This window comes from Pogoniulus pusillus, chromosome 15 (assembly GCF_015220805.1).
Source record: "Pogoniulus pusillus isolate bPogPus1 chromosome 15, bPogPus1.pri, whole genome shotgun sequence".
Classification (NCBI taxonomy): domain Eukaryota; kingdom Metazoa; phylum Chordata; class Aves; order Piciformes; family Lybiidae; genus Pogoniulus; species Pogoniulus pusillus.
Window position 1 is genome coordinate 21639792 of NC_087278.1, and position 16678 is coordinate 21656469.

General features: G+C 50.8%; 1 protein-coding gene and 1 pseudogene across 1 annotated transcript in view; one reads left to right on the forward strand and one right to left on the reverse strand.

The window, feature by feature from the left end:
• CACNA2D4 (calcium voltage-gated channel auxiliary subunit alpha2delta 4) overlaps positions 1 to 16678 on the reverse strand; it is a 176359-nt gene that overhangs the window by 9812 nt on the left and 149869 nt on the right. The window contains exons 28-34 of the mRNA XM_064156008.1: positions 16483 to 16527; positions 15524 to 15586; positions 10788 to 10858; positions 9381 to 9456; positions 5849 to 5901; positions 4833 to 4888; positions 3476 to 3496 (exon numbers count right to left, since the gene is read on the reverse strand). Of these exons, the coding sequence (XP_064012078.1) occupies positions 3476 to 3496; positions 4833 to 4888; positions 5849 to 5901; positions 9381 to 9456; positions 10788 to 10858; positions 15524 to 15586; positions 16483 to 16527 (385 nt within the window). The remainder of the gene's footprint in view (positions 1 to 3475; positions 3497 to 4832; positions 4889 to 5848; positions 5902 to 9380; positions 9457 to 10787; positions 10859 to 15523; positions 15587 to 16482; positions 16528 to 16678) is intronic.
• LOC135181607 (uncharacterized) lies at positions 2332 to 2984 on the forward strand (annotated as a pseudogene).

The following is a 16678-nucleotide window of genomic DNA, read 5'->3' on the forward strand; positions in this document are numbered from 1 at the left end:
GGGGGTCCTGGTGGCTAACAAGTTACCCATGGCACAGCAATGTGCCCTTGGGGCCAAGAAGGCCAATGGGATCCTGGGGTGTATTAGGAGGAGTGTGTCCAGCAGATCAAGGGAGGTTCTCCTCCCCCTCTACTCTGCCCTGGGGAGACCTCATCTTGAATACTGTGTTCAGTTTTGGACTCCCCAGTTGAAGAGGGACAGGGATCTGCTGGAGAGGGTCCAGTGGAGGGCTACGAGGATGATTAGGGACTAGAGGGCATGGCTTATGAGGAGAGGCTGAGTCACTTGGGGGTGTTTAGTCTGGAGATGACTGAGAGGGGATTTGGCAAATGTTTTAAGTATCTGATGTCTGGCCAGGAGTGGGGGGACAGGCTCTGCTCACTGCTCCCTGGGAAAGGACAAGGAGCAATGGGTGTAAGTCGCAGCAAAAGAAGTTCTGCTTCAACACAAGGGGGAACTTCTTTACTGTAAGGCTCACAGAGCACTGGCACAGGCTGCCCAGAGAGGTTGTGGAGTCTCCTTCTCTGGAGCCTTTCAAGGCCTTTCTGGATGTGTTCCTGTGTGATCTGTGTTCGACAGCATTGCCCTGCTCTGGCAGGGGAGTTGGAGTCGATGATCTCCTTGGGTCCCTTCCAACCCCTAACATCCTGTGAGCCTGTGAATGAGCTGAACTCTACCCATGGAGAACATGGTAGTGTTCTCAGGAGCAGCCTGTGCACCTGGAAGTAAGCAGTGGGAAGTGCACCATGCTTAGTCCCTTCAGGTGGCACTTCTGCCTCTGGCAGTGTGGGCTAAGGCACTCACAGAGCTGCATTTCAGTCCGGCTGTGCCACTCAGCTTGCTCTGGGTTAACTTCATCACATGCACCAAGCCTTATTCCTCAGTCCTGTTAAATGGGCACAAGTCCCCTGCACAGAGCATCTTCAGTTAGTTTCTTGGCACAGGCTAAATGAAAAGCAGCTGCTTAAAAATCTCCTAACTTCTGCACAGAGACAAGACCTATGAGACAGATTATGCTTAAGCCTACTGCCACTTAATTTGCTTGGAAGCAGCGCAGCCAAAGCAGCGCTGCTGAGGGGTTCAGAGCAGCTTGCAGCAAGTACATCAGCAGCAGAACGCTTAGGCTGAGCCTCTGCACGCACACACTGGGCAGCAAAACGTTATCAGCACTCTGAAAGGCTTCTGGGCAGGGATTAGTAAACAGCCAGAGAGGCTGATAACAAATTGCAAACTTTATAGCAAAGAGTGAGTTAATTCCAGGCTGTCGCTGCTACCATCTGCACTTCAACAAAGACTTTGTCAGACGTTTGGCAACAAATCCCTCTGAGTAGCAGAGGCAGCTGCTGTGCCTTGTTAGGAGCTATACAGCCCAGACTGCCATGCTGGAGAACAAGTTCCCCATGGCACAGCAATGTGCCCTTGTGGCCAAGAGGGCCAATGGGATCCTGGGGTGTATTAGGAAGAGTGTGTCCAGCAGATCAAGGGAGGTTCTCCTCCCCCTCTACTCTGCCCTGCTGAGACCTCATCTTGACTACTGCCTTCAGTTTTGGGCTCCCCAGTTTAAGAGGGACAGGGATCTGCTGGAGAGGGTCCAGTGGAAGGCTACAAGGATGATTAGAGGACTGGAGGGCATGGCTTATGAGGAGAGGCTGAAGGACCTGAGACAATTTAGTCTGGAGAACAGAAGACTGAGAGGGGATTTGATAAATGTTTATAAGTATCTGAGGGCTGCCAGGAGAGGGGGACAGGCTCTGCTCACTGCTCCCTGGGAAAGGACAAGGAGCAATGGGTGTAAGCTGCAGCAAAAGAGGCTCTGCCTCAACACAAGGGGGAACTTCTTTCCTGTAAGGCTCACAGAGCACTGGCACAGGCTGTCCAGAGAGGTTGTGGAGTCTCCTTCTCTTGAGACCTTCAAGGCCTGTCTGGATGTGTTCCTGTGTGATCTGTGTTAGTATTGTCCTGTTCTGGCAAGGGGGTTGGACTGGATGATCTCCTTGGGTCCCTTCCACCCTCTAACATCCTGTGAGCCTGTGATTGTGAACTCTTCTTTCCCACCAGCATAAATCATGCAGATTTTGTCTGACTTGGGTCAGTGGATTTACTGTGGGACACAGACAAAATCTGCCACTCAGTTACAAACACACAAGGCACCATTTGATTAGTTCTCTTGTGAAATGCCCTCTGTGTACACTGCCAGGCACTCAAAAGAGTTCTGTAGCCTATGAATTCTAGAAGTAGTCTTTTCTAGGCTGCAGGCTTTGGCTGCACTAAGAGCTTTCAAACCCGTGGTGATGGCCATAAAAGCAGAAGCTTTTCCAAACACAAAGAGGAATGAGATTGTTGAAATCTGTGGATGCAAATGTGCCTTCTCACCACCTCTGAAAGGCAGATTTGCATGATGAGTGCAATCTGAATGTACCATGTCCATACTCCAACAGGAATTCTCACCTCCCCAGAAAACAACAGAGCTCAGGTAGCAGAAATAGGCTCAGCACTGTAAACCCAGAGGTGCAGAGTCAGGCAAGGGTGAACATGAGATCCCTGACCATTAATTCCTCTTCTAACATGCCTGAGTAAAAAGTGTGCTTAATTTCTCTCTCACACAATCACAGAATCACAGAATGTCTCCTTCTCTTCAGTTTTTGTTTGGCATAGCCCAGCCTTGGCAAGCAGTCAAAAAAACGTTAACATCTCCAGCAAAAATCCACAGTCCCTTCCTAGCAACATGTGCAATCCATTTCTCCCAGCCCCAACAGTGTTCTTCCACCCTGCTACTCCCTCCCCCCAATATGGACAGTCAGGTTTTTTTTCATCCTTAGACACTCTTTTCCCTCTCCTCTTCCATGACTGTTTCCCTGTCTCTGTCTTGCACATGTGTCTTGCTGGGCAGAGAGCACACAGGCAAACACAAGCTAGGCATGGGGGCACAGAGATACAAACACAGCCCTAGTCTGGGCTCTGTCTTGGAGACATCTATGAGCTAGAGCATGTTGAAGTGCTTGAAAGGGGTTCTGCATTACCCTGCAACTGGGCTGGCATTCATCAGAAGGAGTTAAGCCAAGGGGTGTGGAAAAGAAGACTTAAGTTTGCTCTTACTAACTGGTGTCTGTGAGAGCCACATACTTCTCCCTGTAAGCAAGCATGGACTGATCTTTGGTTTTGGCACAACCCCTGGGTAGAAGGGGGCCACCAGGAAGCAAAGTGAAAGACATGCCATGGTACCATGGTGAAGTAGCCACTGAGCAGAGTCCCTCCTGTTACTGGCTTCTCAGTGGCAGACCTTCAGGCACCAGCTCAGCCAGCTGAGCAATGGCTGCTTCTCTGCAGGGCAGGGAAACAGAAGCAGGCACTGCCTTGTCCCCATCACATCTATCTTCAAGTTCCCTATTGCCCAAAAACAATGGAAAAAGCCTTTCCTAAGTTTGGGATTTCTATCTAAATCCTTCTCTTCTAGCTCTTCAGTGGTGCTACTTACAGTGATGGAAGACAGCCTTGGCTGGGAGAGTTGCATGGCACAGACAGATGCAGTGGAGATGGAGCCAGGGGACAGTTTCATGTGATGACAGCGCAATGAGGAGATGAATTTGCACACAGCAGCCATGGAGGTGATGTGGAAGAGAGATGGGGAAAGCACAAAAGGAAATGGTGAGCAGGACAGCAGTGAGAACCCCCTCCCTTTTTCCTCACATCTCAAACTGCAGCCATTTAGCATCCACAGCAGCTCCCAGGCTGGTTTGTTCTCTAGACAGAGCAGTCCCTCTTGCACCACAAGGACTGCACTTGCTCACCTGACTCTTCCTCACCAGTGTGTTAAGCAGCAGCCAGGCTCCTATAAGAGGATACCTGCAGCTTCCACTGCAATCTCTGGAGATCCTTTTTCGGAGGGGGTGAGTGGGACCTAAACATTCTGAGGCCATCAGGCTGGTTCCCTGACTAGCAGGCAATGCTGCTTTCTAAAACTGGCCTGTTCCTGTCACACCAGGAGGCTTCAGCACAGAAGGCTCAGCTGTGCAGTTAGCAGGGGTGGCTCCACTGTCTCTACTGAGAGCATCATTAATGCTAAATAACCAGTGAGGATGGAATAATGGTACCTACATAGCTGTGCAGGGCACCCCTCACCTTTTCCTTTTGGTCACCTCAGGGCCATTAATATGTCCTGTTGCCTGCAGGAGCAGGGATGGGACTGCAGAGGCTCCCAGGGTGTGCTTAGCAGGCAGCACTGCAGCTGCAGGGCAGGTCACTGGATTTAAGCCCAGTCATCCCTCTCCACTGCACACAGCTGTTGTACAATGCCATGTACCATCATCTTCTGGCTTCCAGTGAGGGTTTAGTGGTCAGAGGAATATCCTCAGTGTTACTGAACCTTACAGGTTTCTGTCTAGGTGCCTGGGACCTCTGCAAGGCTCCAAAGAGCCTGTTGCTCCAGCCCTGCTCTGTAGGCCACCCTCAGGAAAGGCTGGAATGGAGTCATTCCAACCAAAAGGCTTTGCAGCTGATGGCTTCTTTCATCCCACTGCATGTAGGCTGGGGGTCCTCAGAGAGAACAGCCTCCTCCTGCCCTGGCAACTACCCTGAGGAAAGCAAGCAGCACGCTCTGAGGTGCACACACATCACTCCCATGCTTCTGGTATGGTGGCAGCCTGAAGAGGGGGTGGAAATAAGGGAAGATGGAGCAGTGCCCATCTGGAAGTGTCTCATCACTGTGTCCATGCTGCAGTGCCCGTGGAGGCTGAGGTGGTGGGGCAGATGACAGGAGCCTCACAGGAGGCCAGGCTTCCCCAGGCAGTGGCTGCAACAGGCACGGTGGGGCGGCTGGACTCTGGTGTACTCACCATCTGCCAAGTTGTCTGAGTGCCAGAAGCTGCTCATGTTAAACTCCAAAAGGAAGCTGTCAAAAGAGCAAGAACAGAGGATGCTTTTTAAGCAGCCTGCAGGTGCTGGGGAGCTGGCCCTGTTGCCCTCTGAGTAGCAGCTCTGAAATGTTTACTATGGATTTGCTGGCAGTGGAACTCTGAGGTGTATTTATTTGTAATTGGTTTTTCTCCATGTAAGAGTTTGTGGCTCTGTATCATGGCATCTATGCTATGGAATATCTGAAAAGGCTTTTTCCTGAAGGAATGCTGTGCAGGGGCCTCGCCAGTGAAGGAAGGAATGAATACAGCAGGCCATGGGGCTGAGGGCACCCACCTGAGAAGCAGCTGTGGATGGCCGTCGTGGAGCCTACACTCTGACTGCTTGAGGACAGCTGCATGCCACATGCTCAAGTCCTCAGAGATGGATCTTTTCCACACCATCCCTTTTGCACATACAGAAAACTGAGTAGTGATGTTTTCATCCTAACTTGAGCCTGAACTCTGACTCCTATCAGTTTCAGGTGAATCTGAGTCCAGAGTTCGATTCAAGCTCTCTACTCCCTTGGCTGTCACTGAAACCCCTGCTCCTTCTTCCTTCCTTCAGCCTGCCTTCCTCCCCTAGCTCCCTGCCTTCCTTCCCTAGCTGCCTTCCTTCCCTAGCTGCCTTCCTTCAGCCTTCACCCAGGAGGGTGTGCATTTGCTCCTTCACAAAGGAGACAGGCGAAAGGACTCAGCATCAAGGATCTGCGTGGGGCCCCGGGAGACTCAAGTCCTACTTCTGACTGCTGCTTTGTGCTGAGTGACTTCAGGTAAATCCCAGACCCACTCTGGGCCTCTGCCTCTCAGAATGGGAATAGTAACAGTTTAGTGTGTCCCAGGAGCAAGGCACTGAGCTGAATGTCAGGAGAAGGCTGAGAGCAATGCCCTGCATGGGGGCCTCCACTTGCAGCTTTCCCAGCTCTCGCCCCCAAACACCCCCATCTTTTGGTACTCACATGAGAAAATCACTTATCAGCCATTTCACTGCTGCTAGAAAGGCATAAATTGGCTGGAGAACAAAAGAAGAGATGAGAAATACCATAAGCACCTGGTCAGAGAGTCTATAATTGTCATGCAGGACCTGGCATTTCAGACCAGCTCCCCCCACTGATCAGAGCTCTCACAGACAAGCTGGAAATTCAAGGTCTGGGCATCACTGCAAAGCATTCAGAATATATCAAAAGCCAGCAGAGCTGCCTTGCCACTAATAATATCATCTCACCCCCTCCCTGTCAGGGTCAGGGAGTTTATCACAAATGTCTGAAGGACTTTGAAGATGTAATTGCTTGATGATTTCTCTCCCATATGGATGACCTTGAGAGCTCGGAGCAGGACCGAAACACAGCTAAATGGGACACCACCAGTTTGGGATGCATTCAGGTCCTGAGAGCAAGCAATGTTTCTGGGACAAGTGACAGCATTGTCCAGGGTTTAGTATTATCTGCCACTGATTGATTATGCTTCACTGTGCTTTTCATCCAGCTTTTCCTCAAGGTGGCCTGACTTCTAGCAGCCTCCTGCTTTTCAGCTGCAAATTGGAAATGCAGCATTGTCCCAGGGACAATTCGTCTGCAGAGGATCCTATGGCTTCTTTTCTTTGTGGGAACCATGTCTGATTTTCAGCTCTCCCTCTCATCATCATGCCTGTGTGATGCAGCAAAACAAATGCAGCAGCCACAGGACACAAGGTAATGTTCCATTACTGCTAGCTGACTTATCCTCAGCTGGACTAAGTCAGCATGGTAAAACGTTGAGCATTGCCTGGGTTTTATGTATGTACTTGAGAACCAGACTGTTCTTGAGCTCTCCACAGGAGCACAGAACTGTCAGGGCTGGAAGGGACCTCAAGGATAGAATCAGAGAATCAACCAGCTTGGAAGAGACATCCAAGATCATCCAGTCCAACCTAGCACCCAGCCCTAGCCAGTCAACCAGACCATGGCACTAAGTTCCCCTTCCAGGCTTTGCTTCAACACCTCCAGCAACAGAGACTCCATCACCTCCCTGGGCAGCCCATTCCAATGCCAATCACTCTCTCTGCCAACAACTTCCTCCTAACATCTAGACTAGACCTCCCCTGGAACAACTTCACACTGTGTCCCCTTCTTCTGTTGCTGCTTGCCTGGCAGAAGAGACCAACCCCACCTGGCTACAACATCCCTTTAGGGAGTTGCAGATAGCAATGAGGTCTGCCCTGAGCCTCCTCTTCTGCAGGCTGCACACCCCCAGCTCCCTCAGCCTCTCCTCACAGGGCTGTGCTCCAGGCCCCTCACCAGCTTTGTTGCCCTTCTCTGGACACCTTCCAGCACCTCAACATCCTTCTTGAATTGAGGGGCCCAGAACTGGACACAGCACTCAAGGTGTGGCCTGACCAGTGCTGAGTACAGGGGCAGAAGAACCTCCCTTGTCCTGCTGGCCACCCTGCTCCTGATCCAGGCCAGGATGCCATTGGCTCTCTTGGCCACCTGGGCACTGCTGCCTCAACTTCAGCTACTCTCTACCAGTACCCCCAGGTCCCTCTCTGCCTGGCTGCTCTCAGCCACTCTGTCCCCGGCCTGTAGTGCTGCTTGGGGTTGTTGTGGCCAAAATGCAGAACCCTGCACCTGGCCTTGTTCAATCTCATCCCATTGGCCTCTGCCCACTCACCCAGTTCCAACCTCCTCACCTCACACTACATTAGGTTGCCCAGAGCCACATCCAGCCTAGCCTTAAAAAAACAAAAGGTTTTGCTAGGTGGAGAATAAGAGAGATGGAGGCTGAATGCTCATCTTCTCATCCTCTTCCCAATCCACCTCTTCTTTGACAGCTTATATTTTTGTGCCCCCAGTAACCAGAATTGGAGGATATGATCAAGAGAATTTTTTTGCTGCAATCACAATATTTTATCTACCCCTTTTAAGTGGAGCCATTGTAAAATAGGCATGTTAAAAAGTAATATTTCATTGAAGATTCTTTTACTGAGGAGGAAAAAAAAATAAAAGGTAATATGCTGTAAAAAGTACTCTCAGGACACCATGTTCTGAAGCATCAAAACCCTGGGCATGCCAGCAATAAAGCCATCCCTGTTCAGGCTTGCTTCAATCAGCTTGAAGTGGCCTGAGTGTTGATTAAATTACAGTGGTACCGAGTGCACCCTCAGCAAGTTCACTGACACCAAGCTGTGTGGTGCAGCAGCCAGGCTGGAGGGCAGGGATCCATCCAGAGGGACCTGGACAGGCTGCAGAGGTGGGCACAAGACAACCTCAGAAGGTTGAACAAGACCAAGTGCAAGATCTTGAATCTGGGTCAAGATAATCCCAAGCACAAATCAAGGCTGGGCAGTGAGTGGCTGGAGAGCAGTCCTGAAGAGAGGAAGTTGGGAGTGCTGCTGGATGAGAAGCTCAACATGAGCCAGCAGTGTGCACCTGCAGCCCAGAAAGCCAAGCAGAGCCTGGGCTGCAGCAGGAGAAGGGAGGTGATTCTCCCCTTCTACTCTGCTCTGGTCAGACCCCACCTGGAGTGCTGCATCCACTGCCCCTATGACAAGAGGGATGTGGAGATGCTGGAGTGTGTTCAGAGAAGGGCCACAAGGATGCTCCGAGGGCTGCAGCAGCTCTGCTGTGAGCACAGACTGAAAGAGTTGGGGCTGTGCAGTCTGGAGAAGAGGAGGCTCCCAGGTGACCTTCTTGTGGCCTTCCAGCATCTGAAGGGGGCCTCCAAAAATGCTGGGGAGGGACTTTTTAGGCTCCCAGGCAGTGACAGGGCTGGAGGGAATGGAGTTCTTCAGCATGAGAGTGGTGAGAGCCTGTAATGGGTTGCCCAGGGAGGTGTTTAATGCCAGTCTGGATGAGGCTGTAGCCAGCCTGATCTAGGGTAGTGTGTCCCTGCCCATGGCAGGGGAGTTGGAACTGGATGATCCTTGTGGTCCCTTCCAACCCTTACTGACTCTATGATTCTATGATACTTTAGTTCTGCCTGTTTAGGGCCGGGTTAGGAAGGTAGAGTGGGACTAGAGAATTAGCTTGCATCAGCCTTGAAGAGAAGTTGCATTTGGGTACTGGCAAAACTCTTCACTCTGATCATTTTTTCCCTGGGCTGCTGGCATTTCTCAGCAGCTTTAAGCTCCCTCTCAGTTGCTCCAAGCCCACTCACACTTCCCTGAAAGGTTGAGAGCTTTCTCCCAGATGCTCTGTTCCCTGACAGTGCAACTGAGTAAACCCATGCCCTTTAAAAGCATTTCTGTTCCTTTCAGCTGCTCTCTGCTTCTGTGGCTTTTAGGAGAAGCCTGGCACAGTTCCTATCCTCTCCTTGCTCCTTCGAATGTGCATGAGATCCTCTGCACCAACAGAGAACCGGATTGGAAAGCAGAGTCAGTGGCTAGCACTGCCTCAGAAATCTGCCTTACATGGGCTACATCTGCCTGACTTTTCTGGGGAATGTGCTCCATGAAGGTGCTGGAGATGCCCTAGGAGCAAGCCCCAGGGAGGGCTGCGTGCGGCAGATACGTACGCTGAGCAGGGGCCGGGCGCCGCTGTGGTGGTGGTAGGGGACTTTGCACATCGCTTGGTAGTCGTACATGGTCACCCTGCAACCAGAGCAGAACAAGCCAGAGGTCAAAAGCAAGCAGTGCAGCTGCCTAGGGGACACACACAGCAGCTCTCCCTAAAAATTTCCTGTACAGAGGAAGGAAAGTGGTGGCCTGCTTATGCCGGCCCTTTTTCTCTGTCCCAGGTCTTGCAGCGTGGGAAATGCAGGCTCTGGATTAGTCTAACTGGGTCAGCACAGGAGGAAATACATCCCTGGTTTCAGGAGGTGAAGCAGGACAATTACAGCTGTAACCAGCACTTGTCTCCCTAGCTCCTGTTTTCAAGCCACTGGAACTCCAAACTCTAGTTTGACACGGGCTGAGCAGTGGCATGTGTGCTAGTCTGAGCCCAGCTGGGATATTTTAGTGAGAGGAATTAGATGCTAGGCTGTGAAAAGGAAACAAGGCTGATGGCTGCTGCACTCCTGGGCTTGCTGAGATGGGTAAGAACAAGAACACAAACACAGATAACAGAGTTGCTCTCTGCCTCTGGCTGCATGCACTTCTCTCTCTAACCTGCTGTCTGTGTGACTAATCCCTCTGCTTCCTAACTCTCCTGGCTGATTCTCCAAACTCACCCTGAACGTAAGGCAAAGTCTGGGATAAGGTAGAGGGGATGAAGGGAGGTGGAAGGGTGGTTGGGAGCTCCTCCTGGGGACTCTGGTTTCTGGGAGGGCTGTTGTGTTTCTGTATTACTTTTTAAACCTGTATATTCCTGTCTACAGCTGTATAGATTGCAACTATCTGCTTGTATCTTGTGCTAAGCTGTGCATATAAAGCTTCATTCTGATTTCCAGCTCAGCTGAGTCTAGTCTGGCTGATTTTCTTGAGTGTGGGGGGGCAGGTAACACCCAAAGTGTCACAGTGTGAGACCAAAAGAGGTGTCTTAGGAGGCAGGGAAATGTGCTCAGCCAGCTGCAATGCCTCATTCTCTGCGTGTGTGGCTCTCAGCCACTCACAGCAAGGCTTTTTGAGTGGTAGGAGAAGCTGATGCAGTTTATACCCAAAATGCCAAGAAGTGCTTCCCACAGCATCTTGCCCTGGAAAAGACATGAAGCCCAGCTGCTTTCTGGCCACAGCAGTTACTGTCTCTCTCAGTGCTTTGCAGCAGGTGGAAGAGCAGCAGGTGAGGAGAAACAGGGTGTGTGGTGACGATGGCTGAGCAGGCCAGCAGAAGAGGCAGGCAGCTGAAGAAGCTCCTGAACCAAGAGAGTCACACTCATCAGCATGTGCAATTCCTCCTGCTGGAGGGCTGCTGGTGGGGACCAACGTGCTCTGACCCACCTACCACCTGAAGAATGGGAAGCACAGCATGGAGATTCCCCACTCACCGCCTGAACATGCCCATGTTTAGCAGCTGGGTCATTACTGAGCCATCCACTGCACCAAAGAATTTTCCAGTCTGCAAGAAGAAGAGAAGGGAAAAGAGAAAAGTATCAACAGCAACATTTGCCAGTGCTCCATGGCTCCATAGGATCCAGCCAGCCTGGAGGCCTGCTCCATGAAATCACTGCTTTAGGAGAAGGTAGCACTGAGCCTTGTCCTTTGGCTGCCTAAAAAGCTTGAGGGAGGACTTCCCCCGGTGCCAGCTGGGCATCCTGCACCGCTCCTGCTGCGCTTGGAAACGATTTAGCTCACACAAGCCCCTGCAGCTTGTGACAAGAGCAAGGCAAACTCAGGCTGCAGAGGTCTAGGCACATTGATTCACAGGGACCCTGGGCTGTCCTGGGGAGCTTTGCTAATCTGCATCCTCTGCATCTGAACTCCTGAGTGTCTTTGTGGAGCAAAGCTGGAGGTGGGGAGATGCAGACTGGATGTGAGGAGGAAGTTGTTGAGCATGAGAGTGGTGAGAGTGTGGAATGGGTTGCCCAGGGAGGTGGTTGAGGCCTCATGGCTGGAGGTGTTTAAGGCCAGGCTGGATGAAGCTGTGTCCAGCCTGATCTAGTGTAGGGCATCCCTGTCCATGGCAGGGGAGTTGGAACTGGCTGATCTTTGTGGTCCCTTCCAACCCTGATTGATTCTATGATTCTATGATTCTCCTTGAGCTGCTCTGCTAGCCCACGGCTGCAGTGACTTTGGAACACTGTTCTGCTGCCCTGGGTGAGCTGAGCCAGCACACCTCAATGCACCATACAGATCTATTTGGGTAGCAAAGGCACTTTACAGCTCACTTCTGTGCAAGCCCTGAGCAGGCAATAACCCAAACCACACAACACAAACCCACCCATGCCTTTAGCTTTTACACTCTGTAAGCTGCTGCACAGGCTTCACCCTAGCATGTATTAGCAGATGACAGATGACTTCATTTATTTGAGTGGGCAAAAAAAACCCCAAACCCTAAGGCAGATTTACCTAAGATCATCTAACAGTAGTGTTACATCATTATGAGCCTCTTCCCAAGAGGCTTTGGAAGGCATTTTGCTGTGTAAATTGATGTGTAACATCAACACCCCACTTTGGCTGTAAGCATCTCAGACACAGTCGAATGTGCCTGAGCAAGCACTAACTTCTTTTCACCTCCCTCGCTCTTTCAAGCTGATTAGGGATGTGAGGAGGCCAGCTGCTTCCAGTTAATACCACTCTGTAGCCCCAGCAGGAGGCAAAGCAGGGGGATTTCACAGTTTCACAGTATCACCAAGGCTGGAAGAGACCTCACAGATCATCAAGTCCAACCCTTTACCACAGAGCTCAAGGCTAGACCATGGCACCAAGTGCCACGTCCAGTCCTGCCTTGAACAGCTCCAGGGACGGTGACTCCACCACCTCCCCGGGCAGCCCATTCCAATGCCAATCACTCTCTCTGCCAACAACTTCCTCCTAACATCCAGCCTAGAGCTCCCCTGGCACAACTTGAGACTCTGTCCCCTTGTTCTGTTCTGTTGCAGGTGGGAGGGATTATTTTTGAGATGCACTTAGGGAAGAAAGTGGAATGGGGCAGGGAAAGCCACGCGGCAGCAAGCGATCCCAGGCAGCAACATCCAGATGGTAAGACTATGAAATCCTGGGTACTGATTTAATGCTGCTGCTATCCTGAATTCCCTGTAGGGTTTAACAGTGTGGACACTCATGGTGCCACCAGGAAATAAAACCAGTAACTGGAGCAAGACAGAGAAATCAGAAGAAAAGTAGTGATGAACTCTGTGAGGTCAGGGGAGGTAACAGCTGGAGAGATGACAGCTCCGGTGCCTGCCAAAATACTTCATCTTGGAGGCATGTGGATAATGTTTCTAATTTCCCCAAATCCACTATAATGCCATGTTCCTGCCAGTCAGAGCTTTCAGAGAAGAGCTTTTGGAAAAAAAATAATTCCCCATAAGATGTGGGGAAAATAAAGAGACAGAACTGAGGTAGCTCAAAGATGTGCTGGCCAAGCTGCTCTCCGTGATGTACCTCCAGCCTTGGGTAACTGGGGAGGTGCCAATGGACTGGTGGGTAGCAAATGTGACAAGAGAGGAAGAAAGGAGGCTGCAGGAAACTATGGAGCTGTCAGTCTGACCTCAGTACCAGGGAAGGTCGTGGAGCATCTCAAATGCCATCATATGTCATATAGACAACAACCAGGGGATCAGGCCAAGTCAGATGGGGTTTATGAAGGGCAAGTCCTGCCTGACCAACCTGATCTCCTTCTATGACAAGGTGACCCAGCTGTTGGATGAGGGAAGGGCTGTGGGTGTTGTCTACCTAGGCATCCAAAAAGCCTCTGACACTGCTCCCCACAGAATTCTTGAGGGCAAACTGACTGCTTGTGGCTTGGATGGGCACAGCTCCGCTGGTCAAAGCACTGCTGGGTGAAAAGGCCCAAAGGGTGGTGATCAGTGGAGTTAAATCCAGCTGGCACCTGGGCACAAGTGATGTCTCCTAGGGCTCAGTGCTGGGACCACTTCTGTTTAACATCCTTATTGATGACCTTGATGAAGACTCAGAGTGTGTCAGCAGTAAGCTTGCAGATGACACCAAGTTGGGTGGCAGTGTTGATCTGCAGGAGGGTAAGGAGGCTCTACAGAGGGGCTTGGATAGATTAGATCCATGGCCAGCATCAATGGGATGAGCTTCAATAAGGCCAAATGCCAGGTTCTGTGCTTGGGCCACAACTACCCCAAGCAATGCTACAGGCTTGGGGCAGTGTGGCTGGAAAGCTGCTGGCAGAAAGGGGCCTGGGGGTTGTAATAGACAGGCACTGAATATGAGCCAGCAGTGTGCCCAGGTGACCAAGGGAGCCAAAGGCATCCTGGCTGGGATGAGAAACGCTGTGTCCAGCAGGAGCAGGGAGGTGATTGTCCCCTTGGACTCTGCTCTGGTGAGGCCACAGCTGTGTTCAGTTTTGGGCACCTCATTACAAGAAGGATGTGGAGGTGCTGGAGCCAGTGCAAAGGAGGGCAAGAAAGGTGGAGAAGGGTATGGAGAATAAATCTTATGATGAGTGACTGAGGGAGCTGGGTGTGGTTAGTGTGAAATAGGAGAGGCTGAAGGGAGATCTCATCACTGTCTATAGGTACATGAAAGGAGGTTGTGGAGAGGTTGGTGCTGGTCTCTTCTCACAGGTAAATAATGACAGAACAAGAGGGAATGGCCTCAAGCTGCAACTGGGTAGGTTTAGACTGGACATCAGTAAGAATTTTTTTCCTGGAAAGAGTGGCCAGGCATTGGAATGTGCTGCCCAGGGAGGTGGTGGAGTGATAGAGTCACCAACCTGGGTGTGTTTAAAGGTCATTTGGATGTGGTGGTTGGAGATATGGTTTAGGGTGCATCTTGCAGAGCAGGGTTCTGGGTTGGACTTGATGATCCCGAGGGGCTTCTCCAGCCAGTATGTTCCTGTGATTCTGTGTAGTTGCTTTAATCCATGCCCATTTGCCACAGGACTCACTAAAGCACCTCTGAACATATCATGTGGGGCAGAAGAAAACCAATGATTCCTAAGACTGCCAGCTCAGCCTGAGCATGCAACAGGACCCAGCCTCCCAGAGAAGGTAGCCAATACAAGTCTTCATTATTTTCCTCCCTTGTTTTTGAAGCTTTCTTTGGCTTTTCTTCTCATCTGTTTGTTTTTGCATGCCAGGAGCACTTTCCTTGGAATATTCAATGTGCCAGGCAGGTCACTTTCCTAACAGGGAGGAGTTTGGCTATTCCCTTTGCTGTGTCTCCCTTTAGATCTGTTTGCATCACCTCCATGGTGCCACCGTGTCGGTGATTCATTTTGCTTGGTGAATGTCAACACTTCTCACTTAGGCCTCTCTAAACTTACTGTATAGTGCCTGCAGAATTCACTGGCTCACTTTTTTCTCTTGCAGCCTATTCTGAATATGCTGAGTGGATGGGAAACCACAGGACTGATACAGGTGATGCTTTTCTGTCTATAAAGTAATCTCTTTTCTTTCCTGTTTCCTTTCCTGAAGAATGTCTGCTTTGACTTCAGAAACACTCAAAAGAAGTCTTCCCTTCCCTTCCCTTCCCTTCCCTTCCCTTCCCTTCCCTTCCCTTCCTTTCCCTTCCCTTCCCTTCCCTTCCCTTCCCTTCCCTTCCCTTCCCTTCCCTTCCCTTCCCTTCCCTTCCCTTCCCTTCCCTTCCCTTCCCTTCCCTTCCCTTCCCTTCCCTTCCCTTCCCTTCCCTTCCCTTCCCTTCCCTTCCCTTCCCTTCCCTTCCCTTCCCTTCCCTTCCCTTCCCTTCCCTTCCCTTCCCTTCGCTTCCCCTCCCCTCCCCAGGGCATGTCTGCCTTCTGGGCCTGTCTCAGATCATCTTTCAGTAACTGCTGCTGAGGGAAAGCAATCTCATTTCCTCCCTTCTGATACAAAGATATTTTGACTAGTTCTGTCTCTCTCACTGCAAACTCCTTCCTCACCTGTGATGTGCTGTCACTCTGCTGGGAAACTTCCTCCTCCCCCAACTACTGAATTTGATTCCACCACAGCTGCCCTTAGTATACAATTGAAATTCACTTGTTTTAACCAGCTCCCCTCCTTCTCTTCTGCTCTTAGATATATCATAGAATCAACCAGGTTGGAAGAGACCTCCAAGATTATCCAGTCCAACCTAGCACCCAGCCCTATCCAGTCAACCAGACCACTCTTACCTCTGCAGGTCTTTTGGAGACAAATATGAAGCCGTTGTTATCAATGAGGAAGCAATTCAGAATCTGCAGAGATGACAGAGAAGCAGCATTAAAGACAGTTCTGGTACTGCCTGCAGGATGGAGTGGTGCAGGTTTGGATCATAACTGCCATGTCTGGCCCCACAGCTCAGCTACCATGGGCTTCATGTGGCTGATGTTTCCCTCTCTGCCTTCATTTGGAGGTATTCAGTGTGTGAGCTGTTTATGACAGACCACAGTGCCTGGCAGGCTCTGGGGCACACTGAAAAGGACAATGCATCCTGCTGGAAGTGACAGGAGATTTGGATTCTTGCCTTCAGATTGCAGAGCTTTATAACCACTCAGGAAACAACCTCACCACTAAGCATCAGTGCTGGGCTTGTTTTCATTCTGCAGAGCAGGAAAGGCAGGGACAGAGTTTAGGTGAAAAACTTTTAAGTCTCCCAGGGTAAAAACAGGATGCAGAGAAAATCCTACAGGAACACAGAATGAAGATGCCTTGGTGATCCCAGCTCTCCAGGGCAGAGGAGCTGCTGCCCCAGTTACGCCTGAGACCAAGGTTGAATCAGCAATGTAAATGCAAAGAGGGGTGTCCAGCATGCCTGTCATGCTGACAGCTGCTCTCTTTGGAAGACCTGGGATGCCAGTGAAACAGCTTTAGATGAGATGGGCTCTCCTTAGAGTTACTGGCTGCAATCCCCATGCCTCTGGCCCAGGTTCAGCTGTGGGGAAGACCTAAAGTGCAGATTCGTCTCAGCAGCACAAAGTCCTGCTCCAAGTTGTTCGACCTCTTGTGAAGAGGCAACAAGCAATAAGTTGTTGCTGTTGTTGTTGTTTTGGTTGTTTTTTTGGTTTTGTTTTTGAGGGAGACAGGGATTTGCACAGAACAGGTAGTCAATCACACCCACCCCACACGCAGGGAAGAGATCTGGGCAACTTACATCATCCTGACAGCTTAGCGGACAGGCACCATCAAAGGCACTGCACTGGAAAGGAAAAGCAGAGAGTCAGCCGTGGCATGATCTCACCTTGCTGCTGAGTTAACAGCCTCCATACCAGCAGCCCATACAGCTCTTCAGTTCAGCTGGTGTCTTCACCCAGATGAGCTCTACAGCATGCACAGGCACTGCCCTCCTC